This window comes from Tupaia chinensis, unplaced genomic scaffold (genome assembly GCF_000334495.1).
Source record: "Tupaia chinensis unplaced genomic scaffold, TupChi_1.0 Scaffold000303_1, whole genome shotgun sequence".
In the NCBI taxonomy this organism is placed as follows: domain Eukaryota; kingdom Metazoa; phylum Chordata; class Mammalia; order Scandentia; family Tupaiidae; genus Tupaia; species Tupaia belangeri.
Genome location: NW_006159793.1, coordinates 603,047 through 623,490, shown reverse-complemented (window position 1 = coordinate 623,490; position 20,444 = coordinate 603,047). Strand labels below are relative to the sequence as shown.

Below are 20,444 nucleotides of genomic sequence, written 5' to 3'. Positions count from 1 at the left end.
AAGACAATCATAATTGTCAGTCCCAAGAAATCTGTCTGGGTACAAATCAGAAGAAGCAACTGATTTTCCCAGCACAGCATTTTTTTGAGAACTGGGAATAATTTTGTTCACCTTCACATTTTGAGGTTGCCCAGATATCTCAGCAAGATTACCTACCCAAGGTCATGTAGCAGACAAAGCTGGGGGAAGTTGAGGCTGTGGAAAAAGCAGTATGGGTGACCTTCTCCTGCCTCAGTGATGACTGTTTTGGGACACAGCCATCTTGCATGAATACAGTTTCATGGCTACTGGTACCCACTCACCTCCAAGACCCTGCCGCTGATGTACCGGTCACAAGTCTCACATTTAATACCAAACTGGGAGTGGTAGTCAGACTCGCAGTAAGGAACACCATCTCTGTAAGAGGAAATTCACACAGGGTGAGGATGTTAGGGGAGGATCAAGAGGGGGTTTTGTGTCATTTCCAGGACCTGCAGTTTTTGGTGACAGGCCAAGATTACAAACACTTAGGAAGCTCATATAAAATGCAAACTCTTGAGACACCCCTCAGATCTCAGAATTGGAAAATCTCAGAATTGGACAGGGAATCTGCCTGTGAATTTGTATCTTGACGGGCTCTTTGAACATGTACAGGAACCACTACTCTGGACTGTTGGCCTTGGGTGTCCCTTTTTCTTTCACTCACCTTATTCTCCTTTCTACAGAGTCTCCAGACCCACTCTTTCTTTTTATTCCAAAGAGCTCTTTTTGAAAATTATTTAAAACATTTAAGTTTTATTTTATTCAGAATTGGCAATATTTGTATATAAAAGGAGAGTCTTTTTAGTCCCTCTGTTTTCTGTCTCGGAGGAAATAAATGTAATCAGTTTTTTTTAATGTATCCTTCTTTAATCAGAAATTGGCACGGCTGAAGTGGTGCAGGTGCTAGGGTGTAACTGTGTGATACAGAGCCATGTAGGGAGCCCAAGTTCAGATCCGGATTGACCTGAACACGCTGGGTGTGCTGCACATGCCTATGATCCTGACTGACTGAGAGACTGGGAGGAAGACTGTGGCATGGCAAGACCCTGTCAAGAGTACCCCACCCCATACTTAATATATGAATAAAATAATCTTATAAAATTTTCACCTGTAGTGAAGGAACCATCTGATTGTGTTTCCCGATCAGTAGATGATAGGAAGCCTTCCTGACCACTTTGCATGCACTCCATTTTTACCCAGTGCTTAAGACTTAGCAGACAGTGATAAGATTGGTATTAATTACTCTTATACTACCTTAGGCTACTAAAAGCCACTAACACTTATTGCTTGGTATATGCTGGCCCTCTGATGGTTGGTCACATAGATTATTTTATTTAATCCTTTGGCAGCCATATGAGGTCAGCACTATTAGTATTCCCATCGTGTGGAAGAGAAAAATCTAAGCACAGAGTGGAGTAACTTGCCCTAGTCACCCAGGATGACCTAGAGCTGGGATCTGAACTCAGGCTATCTGGTTTCTTACCCAAGTTGTCATGAAGATTAAAGGAGATGGGTCCAGTATATCCTAGGGCTCAGCACAGAGCCGTCTCATAGTGAGTACTCAGCAAATGGCACCAGGTGGTACAACCATGATTGCTGAGAGGGACCTTTAAGGAGGGCATTTGGTGCTCAGTTCTCTAGGGTGGAGGTCCTCAATGCCTAGGCCATGGACTGGTACCAGTCTGTGTCCTTTTAGGAACCGAGCTGCATAACAAGAGGTGAGTGGTGGGTGAGTGAGTGAAGCTTCATTTGAATTTACAGCCACTCCCCATCACTTGCATTACTGCTTGAGCTCCACCTTCTTTCACATCAGCAGCAGCATTAGATTCTCATAGGAGTGTGAACCTTACTGGGTTGCGTGCTCTTATAAACCTTCCTCCCAAATCCCCTGTCCGTGGAAACATTGTCTTCTACAAAACTGGTCACTGGTGCCAAAAAGGTTGGAGACTGCTGCTCTATGGCCAACATATAGTTAGTTAGAAGCACTGGAGAACTCAGCTCAACTTCTGGGCCCTCTCTAGCTCTAAAGATTCCATCTAAACTCTGAGGAGAGAGGGATATTTCTTCCTATTTCATGTTTAAGACGATTTGGCTCAAACACAGAGAGGCCTAAAGGACAGGCAGACCATTTTCTCATCTTAAAGTTGTTGCCATGTTGGAACTGCAGGGAGCCTGCTTTGGGCAAAAGGGTTGTCAGTGTTTTCCTGAAGGAGAAGCATAAATAAGGACAGATGCTTAGCAGAGGTGTGCCCATAGGTAAGGGACTGTTTGTGAGCCTGTGACACAAGCCTTCCCCTGCCTTTTCAATGTCCCCTGCCTCAAGCCAGGTTCTTACTTGGTGGGTAGGAGAGGGCCACTTTGCAGAGAGAAAAATAATTTGTCAGAAGGTAAGTACAATGAGCCAGCAAAATCTAAGTATAAATGCCAACACAGCTTCATTTGTATCACAGGCTGGTGAGGCCTTGGGGCATTTGAAATATGCATGATTCTAAAAAGAGACAGATGGTAAAGTGAATATTTACTGGGCACTTATTAGTTATGAAACATAGATCTGAGCCTTTACACAGCCCTATGAAGTAGGCTGTCTTCTTATCCTCATTTTTATAAATGAGGAAACAGATTCAGAACAGCAGAGTCCCTCACCAAGATCACATGGATGGGCTCCTACACTGGGTCTTTGATGCCAGAGCCAGGGCCCTGAGCCCTTGCTACACTGCCAGCAGCCAGGTGAGGAGCCCAAGCCAGACTGTAGAGGTACCAGGTGTGGTGAGCAAATGGGGCTGGGTCTCTGTGAGAAGTTCTGAGCAAACCCTTATTTCTCTGGAGAATTCTGACCAAGGCTTCCAGCCTTAAGGACTCCTGGCTGGCTACTTAAAGAGCACTGCTTTCTTGGTAGGCTTAGAGAGGAATGCCAAACATCTACTCACATGGCATTCCAAGCTCTTGGTGAGCTAAGCTCAGCTCCCCCTGCTGCTTGAGACCTTGCCTTATCTGTTCATGTCTGAACTCCCAAACAGGACACAGGTGTTCTGTACTTGCCCTCCTCCCTGCCTTTGCCCAGCCTAGGAATTCTGCCTAGAAATTCCCCTTTGCATTTTCAAATTTTACTCTTATTTTCAAGGTCTAGTTCAAATACCACACCTTCCATGCTATTTAGAAGTGATCTCTCCTTCTTGGGCTGTCCACAGCCCTTCACTTGAACCTTGGACATGGGCACGGGCAAGTGTGGGCTCCCCTTCTGTCCATAGCAATACCTTGTCTGGATGTTCCCTTGCCTACTCAAGGTTACTGTGGATCACAAAGGGCTGCTCTCTGACTCTAGTGTTTGGACCCTCTCGGCCAGTGACTGGTCGGAAATGGGTGTGACCCAAGCATAGCCAAATCAGAGACAGCCATGGCTCTTTTGTTGGAATTCTTGGGAAAGAGACCTCTCTCTCTGCTAGACTTGCTAATAGAATGAAAGCTGAGAGTTGCTGATGATCTTTGCTACCACTTGGACAGGGCCTGCTTGAACATGAATCCAACAGAGGAGAAAGCAGAACTAAGAGAGAGAGAGTGAAAGAGAGAATGAGAGAGAGAGAGAGAGAGGGAGAGAGTGACTTCTGAAGTATCAATGAGATCTTTAAGCCCCTGGATTTGACCATGCCTGAAGCCAGTGTGTCTCTGGCCTTTCCATTTGTATGAGTCAATAACCTCCCATGTTTGCTTTTAAGTGGGCTGGAGTTAGATTTTCTGTCACTCATGATTGAAAAGTATTCAAGCATAAAACTATTTCTCTTGTGCTCCCTATCATGTAGCTCCTGGTGTACGATTCTTTGTGTATTTATCACTTCTCACCCTTGTTAGACTGTAAGTTCCAGCAGAAATGGTCTATGCTGAATCTTTACTTGCTCACCACCTCCTTGCATCAGGCCAGAGAGTGGAACCTAGGAAGTGTCTGGGGTCATAAGGTGTCACAGCTGGGAGAGGGTGTGTTCAAAGTACTTTTAGGTACTTGAGTATATATACACATGGTTACTAGGGCTCAGCCACAAGAGGGGACTGGTGTAATGCCGTAGGGGGCAGGTCACTGAGGGCAGCCTCTCCCTCCTGGTAACTCTCTGTGTTCATCATCTTCTCTCATCTCAAATTAATGTGACAACCATAACATTGACTATGGGCAAGCGTTGTGCTAAGGGCAGGGATATAGCACTGGGCCAGCTGTTAAACCTTCCATCACTGGGCAAGCAATTTACTTCCCCAAGGTTCAGTATCCCATGGGGATAAACACCTCATGGGAGTAGTTATGGGGCTTTACTGTGATAATCCATACAAAGCAGATAGTAAGCATCTTGAACATGATGAACATTCAACAATTGATAGTACTATCACTTTTAAAAAGTTAATAGCTAAGTGTGTACTCCTAAGAGGTGGTAGCCTGCATGAGGGATTCAAATAGGGAACCACGAGGAGACGGGAGCTGGTGGGAGATGGTGTGACGCTGCCTCTGAGGAGAGAGCATGGAGCAGATACCAGAGGAAGCAGGGAGTAAGGGTGTGAAGAACAGGGAAGAGCTTCTCAGGCAGAGGAAACACCTTGGAGGGCCCATGGAGAAAGGGCCTGGGAAAGAGGCCATTGTGGCTGAAGTGTGGCAGCCATGGCAATGAAGGGAGATGATGCTGGCAAAGGCCAGACAAGGCAGGCCTAGAGAGTGCAGAGCCCCAGGACACGGGGTGGGACGGGGAGACCCACTTGCTGATGTACTCCCCGGTGAGGATGACGCTGCAGGTTTGGCATTTGAAGCAGCTGACGTGCCACTGTTTGTCCAGCGCCAGGAGTGACTGGCCGTGCTTGATCTCCTCCTTGCACCCAGCACAGTCTGCAGAGACAAGAGGACACTGCTAAACAAAACGTCCTGGGCTCCTTTGACCCTTATGCCACTTCAGGCTCATGCCTAGGAAACCCTTCTTTGAACACCAGCTTTCCCATAGCTGCTTCCACCTTGGCACTGACAGCTTCCCAGAGACTCTACCAGACCAGAAAAAGGCCACTGCAGCTCCAGCCTCTCAAAAGGGGCTTTGGCCAGGGGTAGAGAAGAAGACCTTTCTGTTTGCCCCTCCTTGAGCTGCTAACTCGCTTGTTGACCTCCCCCGTGACCTCAGGACCTGCAGCATCAGTATCACCTGGGACCTTGCAGTGTACAACATTGCCTGCCCCACCCAGACTGACTCTATGTACAGTGATGTTTCAGAAGCTCTATTCCTATGGACAGGCTACATTTTTCTCAGGCTCAGGCTGGACGTTGAATGGCAAGGGCCATGTCTGTGTTTTGTAAGTAAAGCCATTCCCTTGCCTAGCATGGTGCTGGACACACAGTAAGAGCTCGGAGCATGTATGCTAAATAACTGTGGATGAATGGGCCTGACAGTCCTCAGGCAAAGGAGAGAATTCACCATGTCCACTACTTCACTAATGTGCTCATATACCAAGCATTTGCTTCCCCAAGAAGCAAGGATCAGTGTCTGATAGGAAATCCCAAATCAGAAAGGTGTCCTCATTCCCTGTCACTGTCACCCTGGAATATTCTTTGGGGCCAACAGAGTGTGGGGCAGGCCCAGTGTTCTGCCTGCAGCTCAGTGAATGTCTGGGGAGGGGCAGGAAATGGAGCCAGAGTCCAAAATACTTGGGAGATGCTGGGAATTCAGGCCTAGCTGACCGGATGGCCCACTTTGGACATGGAAAGGGTCATGGGGCAAAGTTTACCAGAGGACAAACCTCCCTGTTGGCGTCAGATTTTAGAGAAAAGAAACTGCAGAAGTAGTTGAGGGAGCCTGGCCCTCACATGCAGCTGGGAGCCAGTGCTGGGAGAGAAGATGATGTGTCTGCATATCCGGGAAGGGCAATGTGTCAAGAGGCTATGGAGGGTCTGGGGCCCTGATGAAGTGTTTGAGTGAGTCAGGCCCCACTGAATCCCACCTCTTGGCTGCTGAGAGTGTTTCTAACATTCTTCAGTATAAGCTGGGGGTAGAATGGTCTTCAATTGCAAAACACCCCAAGCCCCAGGCCTTCAGAGGGGGCTGGGAGAATAAAGAGTTTGGGGATCTATCTCTTTTCTCCTGGGATAAGTATGTCTTCCTGTACCCCATTTCCCAGTAGTTACCAGCTTCAGCATGCAATAATTCAGTGAAGTCAGTGACCCCCCCCCCATCTTTTTTATAGACAGGCAGGCACCTAGACTGAATTGCCCATGCTTGCTCTAGAGGGTCCCAAAGACTGCAGGCATCTAGTCAAGTATTCAAGGCCACAAATCCTGAACTTGTGTCTCTGCAAGCCTCCCTGACAGGACTGAATAATTCCACAGGGAGTCAGAGATCACAGAGTGTTTGGTCAAATGTCCCACCCAGGGCAGGAATCATTTGCATTCTTGATAGGGGGACACCCATCCTCTGCTTACTTGCTTCTAGGGTTGGGCAGCTCACTCCTCTCCAAGGAAGTTTACTGTGACTTGGCAGGGATGATGTGCACCATGTTAAGGGTACATCACTCAGCAAGTATGAATGCCATGACTCTTCTTCAGTGGTGCTGAGACCTGACTCCTTGCGACTCTCACCTATTCTTATGCAACCAAGAATAACCTACCCACCCCCAACATGACAGTTCTTTCAAATAATTAAGAACAACTATAGTCTTTCTTTTCTCCTTCAATCTTTATTCTTCACTTTTCCTTGCTTGATACAGACATCCACTGATTAAAAGCACTTGTGGACCGCAACATAGACATGTTATTGGTCAATAACACACTTCTCCACGTCTCTTTTTTTTTATCTTTTTGAGAGGTTTTTGATATAGGACATGTGCGCATGTACTTGCTAGAAAGACAGAGAGAGAGAGAGACAGAGAAACAGAAAGCAAGAAATTACCCCTTAGTGGGGATGGCCATGCTGCAATCCCTTCTCCTCCATTCTCCTCTCGGGATCTTGGTCATGCATGCATGCACACATGCCCAAATTTAAGTCACCGGGTCCAGGACTCGAACTGCGGTCGACTATGTGGGAGTCCAGTGACGTAATCATTATGCCATTTGCTGGTCCCACTTCTCTACTTCTTCAATAAAACTTATTTAATAACTATATCTTTTCATGACCACAGACCAGTATTGAGTCCCATTTCTCCAAGTTTTAGTGATACATCTGAGAAGAATTTAGCACGTTGAGCTAAAATGTATGAGACAGTAAGTGTAGTGGTTAGAGGTTGGGCTGAAATCTTAGCAAGAGTAGTGAGAAGCTGGCCTGGGGAGATTCTCAGCTTCCCTGTTTACTAGTTGTATGACCTTGGCTTCCTCATCTGAAGGTCTTCCTTACAACACTGGGGCAAAGATGAACTGAAATCAGGCCTGTGAGGCCTTGGTACAATGCATGGCATGTATGTGTCCAGTAAGTGGTTGTTGCCATTGTTATTGTAGTACATTCTAATGTTTTTAAACCATTTTCTGTGCATTACTCAATCTCTGATCTGAAGCCAGAAGCAATATTCCTGTTGTATGTATGTAGGGAAGTCCTGCTGATTCATCCCTGTTGAGAATTCTAGGATGCCTTCTCCATGTGGTTTTCTTTTTCACATGATACTGCTGGTCCTCTATTGTATCAGCTTCTTATTTATCAGGATGTTTTTCTCCCTCTTCTTCCTCTTTTCACTCTCGCCCCCTGTTGGAGCCTAACACCTGTCTGGGAGTCCATGAGTTTGGGGGTAATAGCACAGTCAGGAAAACCATGCCCTATGTCGAGGTGGCTGCTGCAAAGCCAGCTGTCCACTCCTCATCTGTTCTCTTTATTCTAAAATTACCATCTTCAGCTGGTAGAAAGTATGACACCACCACCTGTTCCTCTCAAATTTCTCAGTTTATTATTGAGGGCTCCAAAGACCCCAGACAGCCACTCTAGTTTTTCTTAACTGTGTCATTCATTCCTCATAGAACAGCAAAAACAAATGGGTTTTGTGAGTCATAGCAAGTTTCTGCCTTGTTTTAGTCAACTAATCCAGGAAGACAGGATCCTTCCCAATTGGCAAGGCTTGTCTCCGGTCTAAGGGAATAGGCTCCAGAACCAGACTGCCCGGTCTCACATCCTAGTTCCATTATTTATAATCTGTGCTACTTTGGGCAAGTCATTTATACTCTTTGAGTCTCAGTTTTCTCATTTATAAAACAGTTATTATTGGGCCAGCCAGCTGGTGTGGTGGCTAAGGTGGCTAGATCCCACATGGCCAACTGTACAGTTCAAGTCCCAGAATCAGTGGCTTGAAAAACATGCCAGGAGCATGCATGTGCACCAGTGTTTATGTCCAATATACTGGGAGGAGAATGGGTGAGAAGGGATTGTGGCATGGCCATTCCCCTTAGGGCATGATTTCTTTTTTTTTCTGGAGAGGTTTTTGCTATAGGGCACGTGCGCTCGCCAGACAGACAGAGAGAGAAAGAGAGACAGAAAGCGAGAAATCACCCCCCAGGAGGGATGGCCACGCTGCAATCCCTTCTCCTCCATTCTCCTCTTCAGATCTTGAGCACACACGCACACGCACCCGGTGTGAGTTTAAGTCACCAGGTCCGAGACTCGAACCACGGTCGACTAATGGGAGTCCAGCGACATAGCCATTACGCTAACTGCTGGCCCCAGGGCATGATTTCTCACTTTCCCTTTCTCTCTCTCTCTTCCTGGTGAGTACACATGTTCTATAGCAAAAACAAAAAAACAAAAAACCAAAAAAACAAAACAAACAAACAAACAAAACAAGAGTTATTTTTATATCCCTCACAGAGATATTGTAATGGTTAAGTGAGCTGTTAGGTATATAATACTTAGTGCAGCACTTGACAATAGTAATAGTCAATCCATTTTAGGTGTGGTGATGGTGATATTTGTGATTATGGTGGTTTTGTTAGTGATAGTGGTGGTGGTGCTGGTGGCAATGGTGGTGCTGGTGATGGTGATGTTGATAGTAATTGTGGTGGTGATGATGTGATGGTAATGGTGGTGATAATGTTGGTAATGGTAGTGATGATAGTGATAGTGGTGGCATGGTGGTGATGGTAATGTTGATGATGTGATGGTGGTGGTGATAATGGTGATGGTGATGCTAATGGTGGTGCTAATGGTGCTGGTGGTGATGGTAATGATGACATGATGGTGATGGTGGTGATGATAGTGATGGTGATGCTGGTGATAGTTACACTACTACTGCTGTTGCTTCTTCTTAGTGAGACATGTGAGTAAATATTGCTTCCTGTGGCGACATAACTCTTTATTCTGACAGCCCCTGAGTATTTTTTTTTGCTCTCTTTTGAGTGAATATGGTGCCTGCTTTTCAGAATATCTTTAGTCACTCTCCAGGGATAAAACTTCATGCTCTTATAGCTTAAAAAGGCACAATGTTTTTTGTTCTTTTTCTTTACCATGATTATTTTTTGAAGTAATTTCTCAAATTGGCTTATGTTCCCTCTCTTCCTCGGGAAATAAGAAGACCTTTCACATATCCTTGAGTCAGGAAGCTGCCTTACACTTGCAGCATGGACAGTGACCACCTCTGGAGAAATAACATCTACGAAATATGCACTGGCAAGCCATGGGTTGCAGTTTTTCTTCATGAGTAATAAGATGAGCCATAATTCTAGGTACTCCCCTTGGAAATTGCCTACATGATCATTTTTCTCCTCTTTACTCACTTTCCCATGTTTCTTCACTTTCTCTCTAATATGCAAAATTATAGTGTAGACATTTAGGAACTTCTCTTTGAGAACATGCTTCATGTACAAGACCCCAATTCTGAGCTGAAGCAGTCTTACACCTGTTAGAGACCCCAAAGCACACAGTAACATAACACAGCCTCAGAGAAATAACAACAGAGTCAGGACTTTTGTTTTCAGTCCTCCTTTGGTAATGCTTACTAGATTAAACCTCCATGCCAATGACATCCCTCACTTTATATGTAAGTATAAAGTGAACATTTTACATACTACAACATAATGCTAGTTTTATTCCTATGTACTAATACACTTGCTTTCCACAACATTACAGTGAAGAAGAAATCCCATTCCTCTTTCATAGCTGGGTAAACCAAGTCTCAGGGAGGCTAGTGACTGCTTTGCCTCCTGCAGAAGGTTGGTAGCCTCCTGACTCAGGTTGGGCTCCCTTTCTTCTGCCTCACATGTAATCCTGCTGGTCTCTGGGCTCCTGAGCATTCTCAGCCACAGAGCCATAGTCCTCCATACCAGCATCCTGATCTTCAGTTCTTTTGCTGATGCTTTTGAGGTGTCATGGAGGATAACAGTGTGTGCACTTGGTCACCTTCAGAAGGAAACCTGGTCAAAGCAATGAGCTGTTTCTGAGCATCATCAGTGACATGGGAAGAAGGGCTCCACACATTCCAGGAATAGGTCTGATTTGACGAACGGGAAGGACAGGTGAGGGAGCAAGCCTTCCTACTGTCTTTCTTCTTGGCTCACCACAGCTGGGCAGTCTTGAATAGGGCCCTTGGGAGCCGAGCCCTGCTGACTCGAGGTGTTCTCTGTTCACCCTCCTTGGTTGGTCGAATGCAGCCCTAGCATGCTGACTCTGCAGGTGCTGTGGCTAACCACCCCCCACACCCACACAGCAATGCAGTACAGGAGGCTAATGGGTTTTCATTGATTGTCTGAATAAGGCAACAAGAGTGTTGTATGACATGAAAGAGCACCAGAGCTTAGCAGGACCTAGGAGATTAGAGACTGGCCTGTGTGTGTGGGTGCATGCTGTCAGCAGCCTGACAGAACTGGAAAAAGTGACTTAGACATCTTATCTCCAGACACACTTGGGTGGAATGGACATTCCACACTTTAGGATGACTATTCTGAGATACTCTTAATCCTTAGTTCCCCTTCAGTTCATGGTTTGGTGATAAAACATGACATTTACCATGGCATGGCATGTATCCCCCCCTTAACCTTAGGTGGTGTTTCTCGGTCTTAGTAAATTTAAACACTCCAGAAGCTTTTAAGAATGTCAATTCCTAGGTTTCATCCCTAGAGCTCTAAGAAATGGGCATTTCTTCAAGTCTGACAATGAAGCTGTTGCAGCGGTCCACAGAACATAACCTAAGATGCTCCAGCACACCACTGTGGCGCAGCTATTAGGCCACCTTAGACTTCTGTTTGGTAAGACATGTCTGTAAATTCGTTCTTGAGGAGTTTGTAAAAATTGAGAACCATTGGTGACAACACAACACACTTGATTAACCCTGTTAAGATGTAAGCGCAAGAATCTAGCTTGTCCCAGAAAAGGCCCATCCAAGTGGCTAACATATGGCCATCACTGTTGAGATTGGGCAGCTTCTCTTTCCTGCATTGTGCTTAGGGCAGCTTGTAGGTCTGGGCTGTATGCCAACTGAGTCATGCTTCAGAAGTCTTCCAGGGTGGGAACCTCCCCCACTTCCCTCCATGCCTGCAGGAGCAGTTGACAGTGCTGGGACAGGGGAGCCAGGGACTAAGTGCCTACGGACAAGGAGGTGCCCAGTGGGGAGGACTCACGGCTTGGTCCACGGATCTTGATGGGCTTACTGCTGGTCATGGACTGGGAGCATGTCTGGCACACACATTCTTTTCCACTGAAGGTCACCTTGTCTCCAATGGGGAAAGGCTTCCTGCAAGAGGGATAAGGGAGGAAGTCAAGAAAGTCAACCTCTCCTGAGAGATTCCATACCATTGGTAGCCCAATAGAACCTGTGGTGAAAGCATGTGGTGACACACAGCTGGCCTTCTAGAGTACCAGGAAAATTCACAGTGACAGGCCTGCTAAGTCACTCAGTTAGCAGCAGGAAAGCTAGAACTAGAGGCCCAGCTGGACTGTTTAAAAGATTTTGACACTGAGAGAATTATGACACTTACTTAAGCTTACATATCTCAGCCTTAAGAAAAAGGGGTTACTAACTCTTCAGTAGAGGTGTTCCTTCTTCCTGGAAGGACATTTTCCACCCCAGCTTGACTATCCCATATGTCAAGAGGAATTCATTCAACTCCCAATTCTACCAAAAATTCTTCCTTTCACCTTTCAGACATTTTTCAAAATCTCCCTTCCAACAGGCAGTTTCCTAGTTCAGAAATAACCTCTTCCTCTCTTCCTATGTATTTGTTCAGTTTTCATAGCCCAAAGGGTTCAAGCTTGTACATGTTCTACCTCCCCAGCTAAATTAGAAATTGTATACAGAATCTCTATCACTACCAGTTCTGAAGTTTGAGATGTCTGTTATATGGACTTTGAGCATAATCCCTATCAGAGGCTTCCAGTGACTCCTCTGCCCTGGTACTAGCAACAAGGAACAAGCGAGTCAGGGAGTCATGTTCTCAACCTTACCTAGCCACAAACTCAAGGTAAAAAGACATGGCCTGACTTTGGAGGGTCACTCCGTCTTTATGGACTTGACAGAACCTCATCTTCTACCTTATTGATACTTTATACTAATCTCTGACAGTAGATCTGGGGTTCTAGAATCCAGGGTCCAGGTTTTAAGAGACAGATGAATAAGTGAATTTCCCTGAGTGATTATATTTTCTTACATACATTATTAGTTTCAATTAGAAATTATAAATGGTTAGTTATTCTAACTGATAACTAATTAGTGGTTATTTTATTGGGAGAAAAATTAGTCTGTTTCTTTCTGGTTAAAAATTGCATATATACTTTAAGCATGCTTTACTTATGACTTAATCAGAGCTACCCATTAAATTTTAACGTTCTTGTGGGAAGGACTGAGGTTTTCTTCTTCTTGTTTTTTTAAATCTCCTTAATGTAGCATTTGGCACACAGTGGAGCCTTAATGTATGCTTGGTAAAAGACTGGGATGGCAGGGGTGGAGAAGGGCACAGGGATGTGCTCTCCATCACTGGAGATGTCTTCAGGGAAGTTGGATAATTATCTTTATGAAAATGAAAAGAACAGTAAAAACAGACACACCAGTCACTGAGCTAAGGTTGTTGTGTGTGTCATCTCATTTGATCTTCACGAATACCCAATGAGGTTGGAATGGCTTTGATCCCTATTTCACTAATGAAAAACCTGAAACTTACAAAGCCGGGGTTGTTTTCCAGGTAGCACTGGGATGATGGAAGAAGGCTATACACAGACATCCTTGTCGCAACTGAGGGTACGGGAACTTGGGCCAGATCTATGGTTTCCAAACTGAGTTTTGAGAGACGTGGAGACTCTTGGGGGTCCTTTGATGAAAAATGGGAGGCCGAGTCTGTGGGGCTCAGATCCTCATCCTGCATCCTTCATAGGACAAACTAGTGTTTTACATCATATCCCATTTGACAGAGCGGATTCAGGGCTCCAAGGTTTGAAAACCACTGGCTTGTCAGATCCTTATACCCCCAAATTATAGAAATCCAGGTGTACAGTGTAAGTCCTGAAACCCCAGAAATTCCTGGGGAAGACCAACTCTTCCTTTTGCCTAAAGGTTCATATAGGAAGTTCGGGGAACACTGGTCACCTGCTCACCTGCACAAACTGCACACAAAGCACTTGGGGTGGTAGGTGCGGCCCAGAGCAGAGATGACCTCGCCTGTGATAAAGTCCCGGCAGCTGTCACAGCGGGTGCCATAGAGTTGCTGGTAGTCCTGGGTGCAGATGTACTCCTGGTTCTTGAAGAAGAAGCCTGACTGGGCCAGGCCACAGCCACATACTTGGAAAAACAAGGAGGGAAACAAAGGTGGGTTGAGTCCAAGGAGGGTCTGAAAGCAAGAGACCTTTGTTGGCGGGGGAAGGCTGGCACCTGACTTGGTAGTGAGTGACCAGAGAATGGTGGCACATCAGACTTCAGGAACTTTTGGGGCCAGTATTCCTCAAAGTAAGACCTGTATGCCACTGGCATCAGAATCACCTAGAGAGCTTCTTAAGATGTAGATGCCTTGGGAACCAGCAGTTAGCATAATGGCTATGTCGCTGGACTCCCACGTAGTCGACTGCAGTTCGCGTCCCGGACCCGGTGGCTTAAAACTCACGCTGGGCGCGTGTGCGTGTGTGCCCAAGATCCTGAGAGGAGAATGGAGGAGAAGGGATTGCGGTGTGACCATCTCCCCTGGGGGGTGATTTCTTGCTTTCTGTCTCTATGTCCCTCTCTGTCTGTCTGGTGAGCGCACACGCCCTATAGCAAAAACCTCTCAAAAAAAAACAAACAAAAAAAAGATGTAGATGCCTGGGTCTGAATGACACTCCCTGGAGCTGAGGCACAGGCATCTGTGTTTCAATGCACTGCCTAGCTGATTCTTACGCACATTGACTGAGAACTAGTAATATACAATCCTCTCAATGCATGAATGAAAAATTTAAGGCCATGTGGCTCATGCAATGCTACAAAGCTGGTGGCGTCTGGAATTTGATAAAAGATTCATTCTGTTAAAAATTTCTGGGGTACTTTCTATGAGCTCGGCTCTGGCCCAGTGAAAAGCAGCGTGGGGACTGTATGCTTTAAGTCCCAAACTAGCAATGGGATGGAGGACTTGAAATTTATAATCTGTTCTGACCATAGTCACAAGGCATAGGTCTGTGCCCAGGCATGAATGATAAAACACAATCCCCAAACTGAAGCCAGAATAACAACTGCAGAGAGAAGACTATACAGAAAAATGCCACTTATCGGGAACCAGCAGTTAGCGTAATGGCTATGTCGCTGGACTCCCACGTAGTCAACCGCGGTTCGCGTCCCAGACCCGGTGGCTTAAATCTCACGCCGGGCGCGTGTGCGTGCGTGCCCAAGATCCCGAGAGGAGAATGGAGGAGAAGGGATTGCGGCGTGACCATCCCCCCTGGGGGATGATTTCTCGCTTTCTGTCTCTATGTCTCTGTCTGGCGAGCGCACGCGCCCTATAGCAAAAACCTCTCCAAAAAAAAAAAAAAAAAAAACGAAAAAAAAAGAAAAGAAAAAAAAAAGAAAAATGCCACTTATCAAGCACTTATCAAGGGCAATGGACCATGGGGCAGGTTTAGAGAGTAAGTGCTGTGAGTGGGGAAGAAGAAATAGCTGTCACTGGGGAAGGATCATGGGAGACTTCTTAGGGAAGGTAGCATCTAAGTTGAACGTTGAAAGAAGAGAATGAGCCAAAGCAGAGGCAGAAAGTTGCAAGTGATATCTGCATGAAGGGTGGGGTAAGGGTGGTATTCCTGGAGAGCACAGGGAAGTAATACAGGAAAAGACGGTTCAGATCTATTGGATGGAGGACCAAATCCAGTTTAAGAAATTTAGGCTTTGTAGGAAACTGAGAAGTTTTCCCTTAGTTTTAAAAAAAGTTTTCTAACATTATTTTGGAAATTTCAAACATATATGAAAATGGAAAGAAGATTATAATGATTCCCCACCACCCAGCTGCAACAAAATGATCAATGATATTGATGGCTTTTGAATAGAAAAGCAACATCTTTTGCAAGGCATTTCCTAAAGTCTCTTCAAATATCTGTGGATAACAGGGAGAAATAAAGGTAGGACAGTTACAGAAGACAGATGGATGCACTCATAGGTATCTCAGCAACTGAATCATATGAGATTCACCTAGAAATATGAGAAATAAGATTTTCCCATAAGGAGTTAAGTTATGAAATCAATATTTAATGGACAGAGGAGAAACAGGCAAAGTATCTTGTTCTTCTTGTTCTTTTTCTTCTTCCTCTTTTCAAAGTTTCTTATAAAAGAATGAATGAGGGGCCAGCAGGTGGTATGGTGGTTAAGGGTGCTGGACTCCCACAGGGCTGATTATGGCTCGAATCCTGAACCTGGTGACTTGCTTTCTCACTTTTCCTATTTTTCTCTCTCACTCTGTCTCTCTCTGATCAAATTAAAGTAAATAAATAAAGTTAAATAAAAATAATTATTAAAAAAAAAGGAAAAAGAATGAATGGGCCTCAGGGCCTACCAATGCAATGATCCAGCTGAAGCAAGGCTGAGACAGCAGGAAGGGTCAACCAGAAACAGACCACCCTGGAGAGCCCATTCAAATCCTGTGACCAGCTCTCTTGATTTGAGCCTGCATTTACCAAGAGATTGTCTGATAATTTGACTTTCCACATAGATTGTACTTTGGAGAGAAGGAGCTGGCCAGGCCAACATGAATTAGTCCAACAGAGAATTAGGGCTCTTATTTACATTAATAAATAGGCACTCTGATTTTATACATCATTTCCCCAAAGATTTAGTGAGTAAAGTCAGCTTTATCAAGAGTTATCAATGGTGGGGAAACCAACAAGACAATTTTCAAGCCTGAAAGACTGAGAAGCCAGCCTAGAACTGGTGATAACACCCCAGGAAACACTATCTCATTTTTAACAGGGAAGGTTGTTTTGTAAAAGCAGCCAGCTTATAAACAGGTAGGACTTCCAGGTGAATGCCAGAAATGTTTTGTTAAGTGTTGTTTACCTTTGTAGGCCAGGAGCAAGCTCAAAGGGCCAGAATTGGGGCTGGGGGTGGGGGGGGGATGAGGTAGTTTCAGAGATCACAGCAGAACAGTGGGAGAGACTAGTCTGGGAAACAGAGCATCTGGGCTCTGGACTATTCACTACCGTTAAGGCTCTGATAGTGGACTGGGCCCTCTCTTCTTTAGGACCTCTGCTCACTTGTATGTAAAATGACAAGGCTGAGTTTTTCTTAAAGTAATATCCTATGAATCTATGAGAAGAACAGCTTCTTTCAGGGTTTATTGTGTGCCCGAACATTTCAAACTCATAGTGTGCAGAATTGCTCTCCTAGTCCCTGAATTCCCTCTCTCCCTTCCTCCCTCCCCATAGAGAAGCAGGCATATGGTAGAGATGGTGATGATGGGGAGGTGAGGAAGGGTAGGTCTTCCATAAGCATCATGAAAATCCATCACATTAAACAATGCCTGCTCTTAAGAGCAGGCTAAGCCAGAGTACAGGCTGTTCTGGGTGTGCAGGTGGTGGATCAATTGACTTCATGGCTGTGGAATTAGTTAGGTCATGGCCTACGACCTCATTGGAAGCAGCTCCTGTTTTTTCCCTTCTTTTCTCTCCTTTGTTTGCCTGGCCAACTCCACCCTGAGAGTCACCTCTCCCAGGGGAGAGAACCTGGCGGACATAAGAAAACTTGGAACAATTAGTTCCTTCATTTCCCTTAAGGAACTGAAGGAGGAAGCTTTTGGTAGAAAGAATGCAAAGGTTGATAAGAATCTCAGGGAGTTCCTGGAAATACAGTGGGAAACACAGGAATGGAAGGCAAGTTGGACCAGCAGGACAGATGTATTTGAGGTTGAGCAGAGCCAGACACTAAAATAACAGGAAAAGCCATAGAGAGAGTTTACAGTATGGACCCGATGCAAAATGAACACACTTGGGACAGTCATTATACTGCATATCAAAAAAATAAAGTCTATCAGTTAAAAAAAAAAAAAGCAGGTCATATGGTTTGGTAGTGGAACAGAATATGCAAAGCTAGAATTGCTTTGAGCAAACCTAGAATGAATGCTTACTATGACCATGATGCCTAGAAAGAGGGTTTGACCACAAGCTAATACATGTGTCAATGGAAATTGTATCATTTGTGGGCTACTGGACTTTTGCCTATGGTCCTACTCTACCACTGAGGTGTCATATGACTTTGAAAAAGTTATCAAACCTCTCTAGAGCTCATTCGTAAAAGAAGGGGCTAGATGGAAAATGAGGATACAAACAGATATGAGAGTCCAGGGTTCTCTATGTAATTTTGCATGTTTTTATCTTTTCAAATGAGATTGGATTTTATGAAGTTACAAAATAAAAAGTTAGAAGGGCCCCTGAATGTAAACATTCATTATTTAAAACACTTTAATTGTGAAATATATTATACATAGAGAAATTATTTTAAACTGTACAATTTGAAGAGGAATAATAAAACACACTGCCATGTGTCCACTACCAAGACACACTAGCAGCACCTTAGAAGGCTGTTCACCTCTTCCTATGAGCACTCCCTTCCCAGATTGTCCCTGATTGTGTGTTTATCATTTCCTCGCTTTGTACGTAACTTTGTGATGGGTCCACAGACAACATATTGTTTAGTTTTGCCTGTTTTTGAACTTTACGTTAATGGCATCATTCTGCTTTTATTCTTCTGTGCTTGTTTTGTTCTTTTAGTATGTTTTTGAGGTTCATTCATGTCGAAGCATCAACTGCAGCTCATTCATTTTCACCATGCTGTATTTTGTTGTCTGAATAGTAGATCACAAGTGACTTATTCCACTGCTGAGGGATATTTGAGCTGCTTGCATTTTTTTTTCTTTTATGGAAATGCTGCTATAAATGTTCCTTGTGTTTGTGAGGCAATGCCTGTCTTCCAAAGAGTTTTTGCCATTTAGATCTCCACTAGCAGTTCCTAATGACCCCAATCATTACCAATACTTGGTAACATCTGAGTTCTTGTATTTAGTCAACAGCATGAACATGAAGTGATGTATCTTGATTGTATTTACTCTGTAGATCTGTTGAGTCGTCAGAAAGATCATAACCTGTTTTTCTGTTAGAAAATGTGTCAAGATTTTTCCGGCGAGCCAATAGCAACCTTGATAAACTCTCCTGTTATCCTTTTGGTGATTTTACATTTCATTTTACTGATTATGAATAAAACCGAGAATCTTTTTGTATATTTATGGGTCATTTGTATTTTCTCTACTGTAAAATTGTATATTTATGGGTCATTTGTATTTTCTCTATTGTAAAATACTAACTGATGTTTTTACCCATTTTCTTTTCTTCTTGTTGTAGAAATCTTTTATGTATTTTAGAAATTAATCTTTTTTAGTTGTTATTACAAATATTGTCTGCAGTTTGGGGCTTGTCTTTTCACTCCCCTAGTGGTATCTTTTGATGAACTGAAGAGGTTTTGCTTATTTTTAGGTTTTTGCCTTAGGGTATGGGTGATTACCAAAGACAGACAGAGACAGTGAGAGGGAAAGTGAAAAATCAGCCCCCAGAGGGGATGCAATCCCCTCAATGCAATCCCTTCTCCTCCAATCTCCTCCTGGAATTTTGGGGATTTAGGGCACACATGCACACATACCCTGTGAGATTTTCAAGCCGCTGGGTCCAGGATTCAAATTGCATAGTTGGCTATATGGGAGTTTGGTGCCTTAACCACCATATTACCTACTGGCCCCGAAGTTCTCAGTTTTTATATTGCTGACTTTATTAGTTTTTTCCTTTGTGATTTGAACTTTCTGTGTTATGTTTAAAAATTCTTCCTTACCCTGAAATCCTAAAAAAGATACGTTCTAAAATTTTTGTTGTGTTGCCCTTCATATGTAAGTCATCAATCTACCTGGAATTGACTTTAATGAGGTATACATTAGGGATCCAGTTTGCCCCCACATGGATAATTAATCATGTCAGTGCCATTTACCAAGCAGTCTTTATTTGATCCACCAAAAAAAAAAATAAATAAAAATAAAGTTTCCATATATGTGAAAAAATTTTTTTTCTTATATTGGTCTATTTATCTAAGACTATACTGCCTACTAAATAATGACATCTGGTAGGGCAGGTTCTCCTGCTTTGCTGCTGTTCTTTAGGAATGCTTTTAATATTCCTGGCTCTTGTGTCAAGAACACAATTTAAATTGATTTCTTAGTTTCTGTGGAAAATCTTATAGAATTTGTTAGAATTGCCTTCAATTATAGTTCAACCAGGGTAGGACTATCATCTTTTTGATATTCCTATCTTTCTTTTCTTTTTTCTTAAAGAATTTCTTAAAAAGAATTATTTTATTTAACTTTATTTAATTATTTTAATTTGACCAGAGAGGGACACAGAGAGAGAGGGGGGGGGAGTGCAAAAACAAGCCACCCAGTCTGGGACTCAAATCACAGTTGGCCATGTGGTAGTCCAGTGTCTTTAACCACCACACCACCTGCCAGGCCCTAAAGCATTATTTTATTTAACATTATTTATTTATTTAAATTTGACCAGCATGAGAGAAACAGAGAGAGAGGAAGAGATAGAGAGGGAAAGTGAGAAAGCAACTCACCAGGTCCAGGACTTGCATCGTGGTTGACCATGTGGGAGTCTAGCACCCTCAACCACCGTGCTACCTGCTGGCCCTGATATTTCTATCTTTCTATCAAATATTTTATTATAGCGGGACCAGCAGTTGGCATAATGGCTATGTCCCTGGACTCCCATGTAGTCGACTGTGGTTCGAATCCCAGACCTGTTGGCATAAACTCACAACGGGCATGTGTGTGTGTTCCCAAGATCTCGAGAGGAGAATGAAGAAGGGATTGCGGTGTGGTCATCCCCCTTGGGGGGTGATTTCTCACTTTCTGTCTCTCTGGCTCTCTCTCTCTGCCCTATTGCAAAAACAAACAAAAAACCCAAATTTTTTTTTTTTTTTGAGAGGTTTTCGCTATAGGGCACGTGTGCTCGCCAGACAGACAGAGAGAGACA

General features: G+C 44.1%; 1 protein-coding gene across 6 annotated transcripts in view; it reads right to left on the bottom strand.

Moving 5' to 3' along the window:
• Positions 1–20,444, bottom strand: part of ABLIM3 (actin binding LIM protein family member 3) — a 137,239-nt gene that overhangs the window by 55,201 nt on the left and 61,594 nt on the right. For all 6 annotated transcript variants that reach the window (XM_006150865.3, XM_006150861.2, XM_014588738.2 and 3 more), the window contains 4 exons: positions 13,524–13,707; positions 11,558–11,670; positions 4,753–4,879; positions 303–396 (listed from right to left, as the gene is read on the bottom strand). In XM_006150865.3, coding sequence (XP_006150927.1) covers positions 303–396; positions 4,753–4,879; positions 11,558–11,670; positions 13,524–13,707 — 518 coding nt within the window. The remainder of the gene's footprint in view (positions 1–302; positions 397–4,752; positions 4,880–11,557; positions 11,671–13,523; positions 13,708–20,444) is intronic.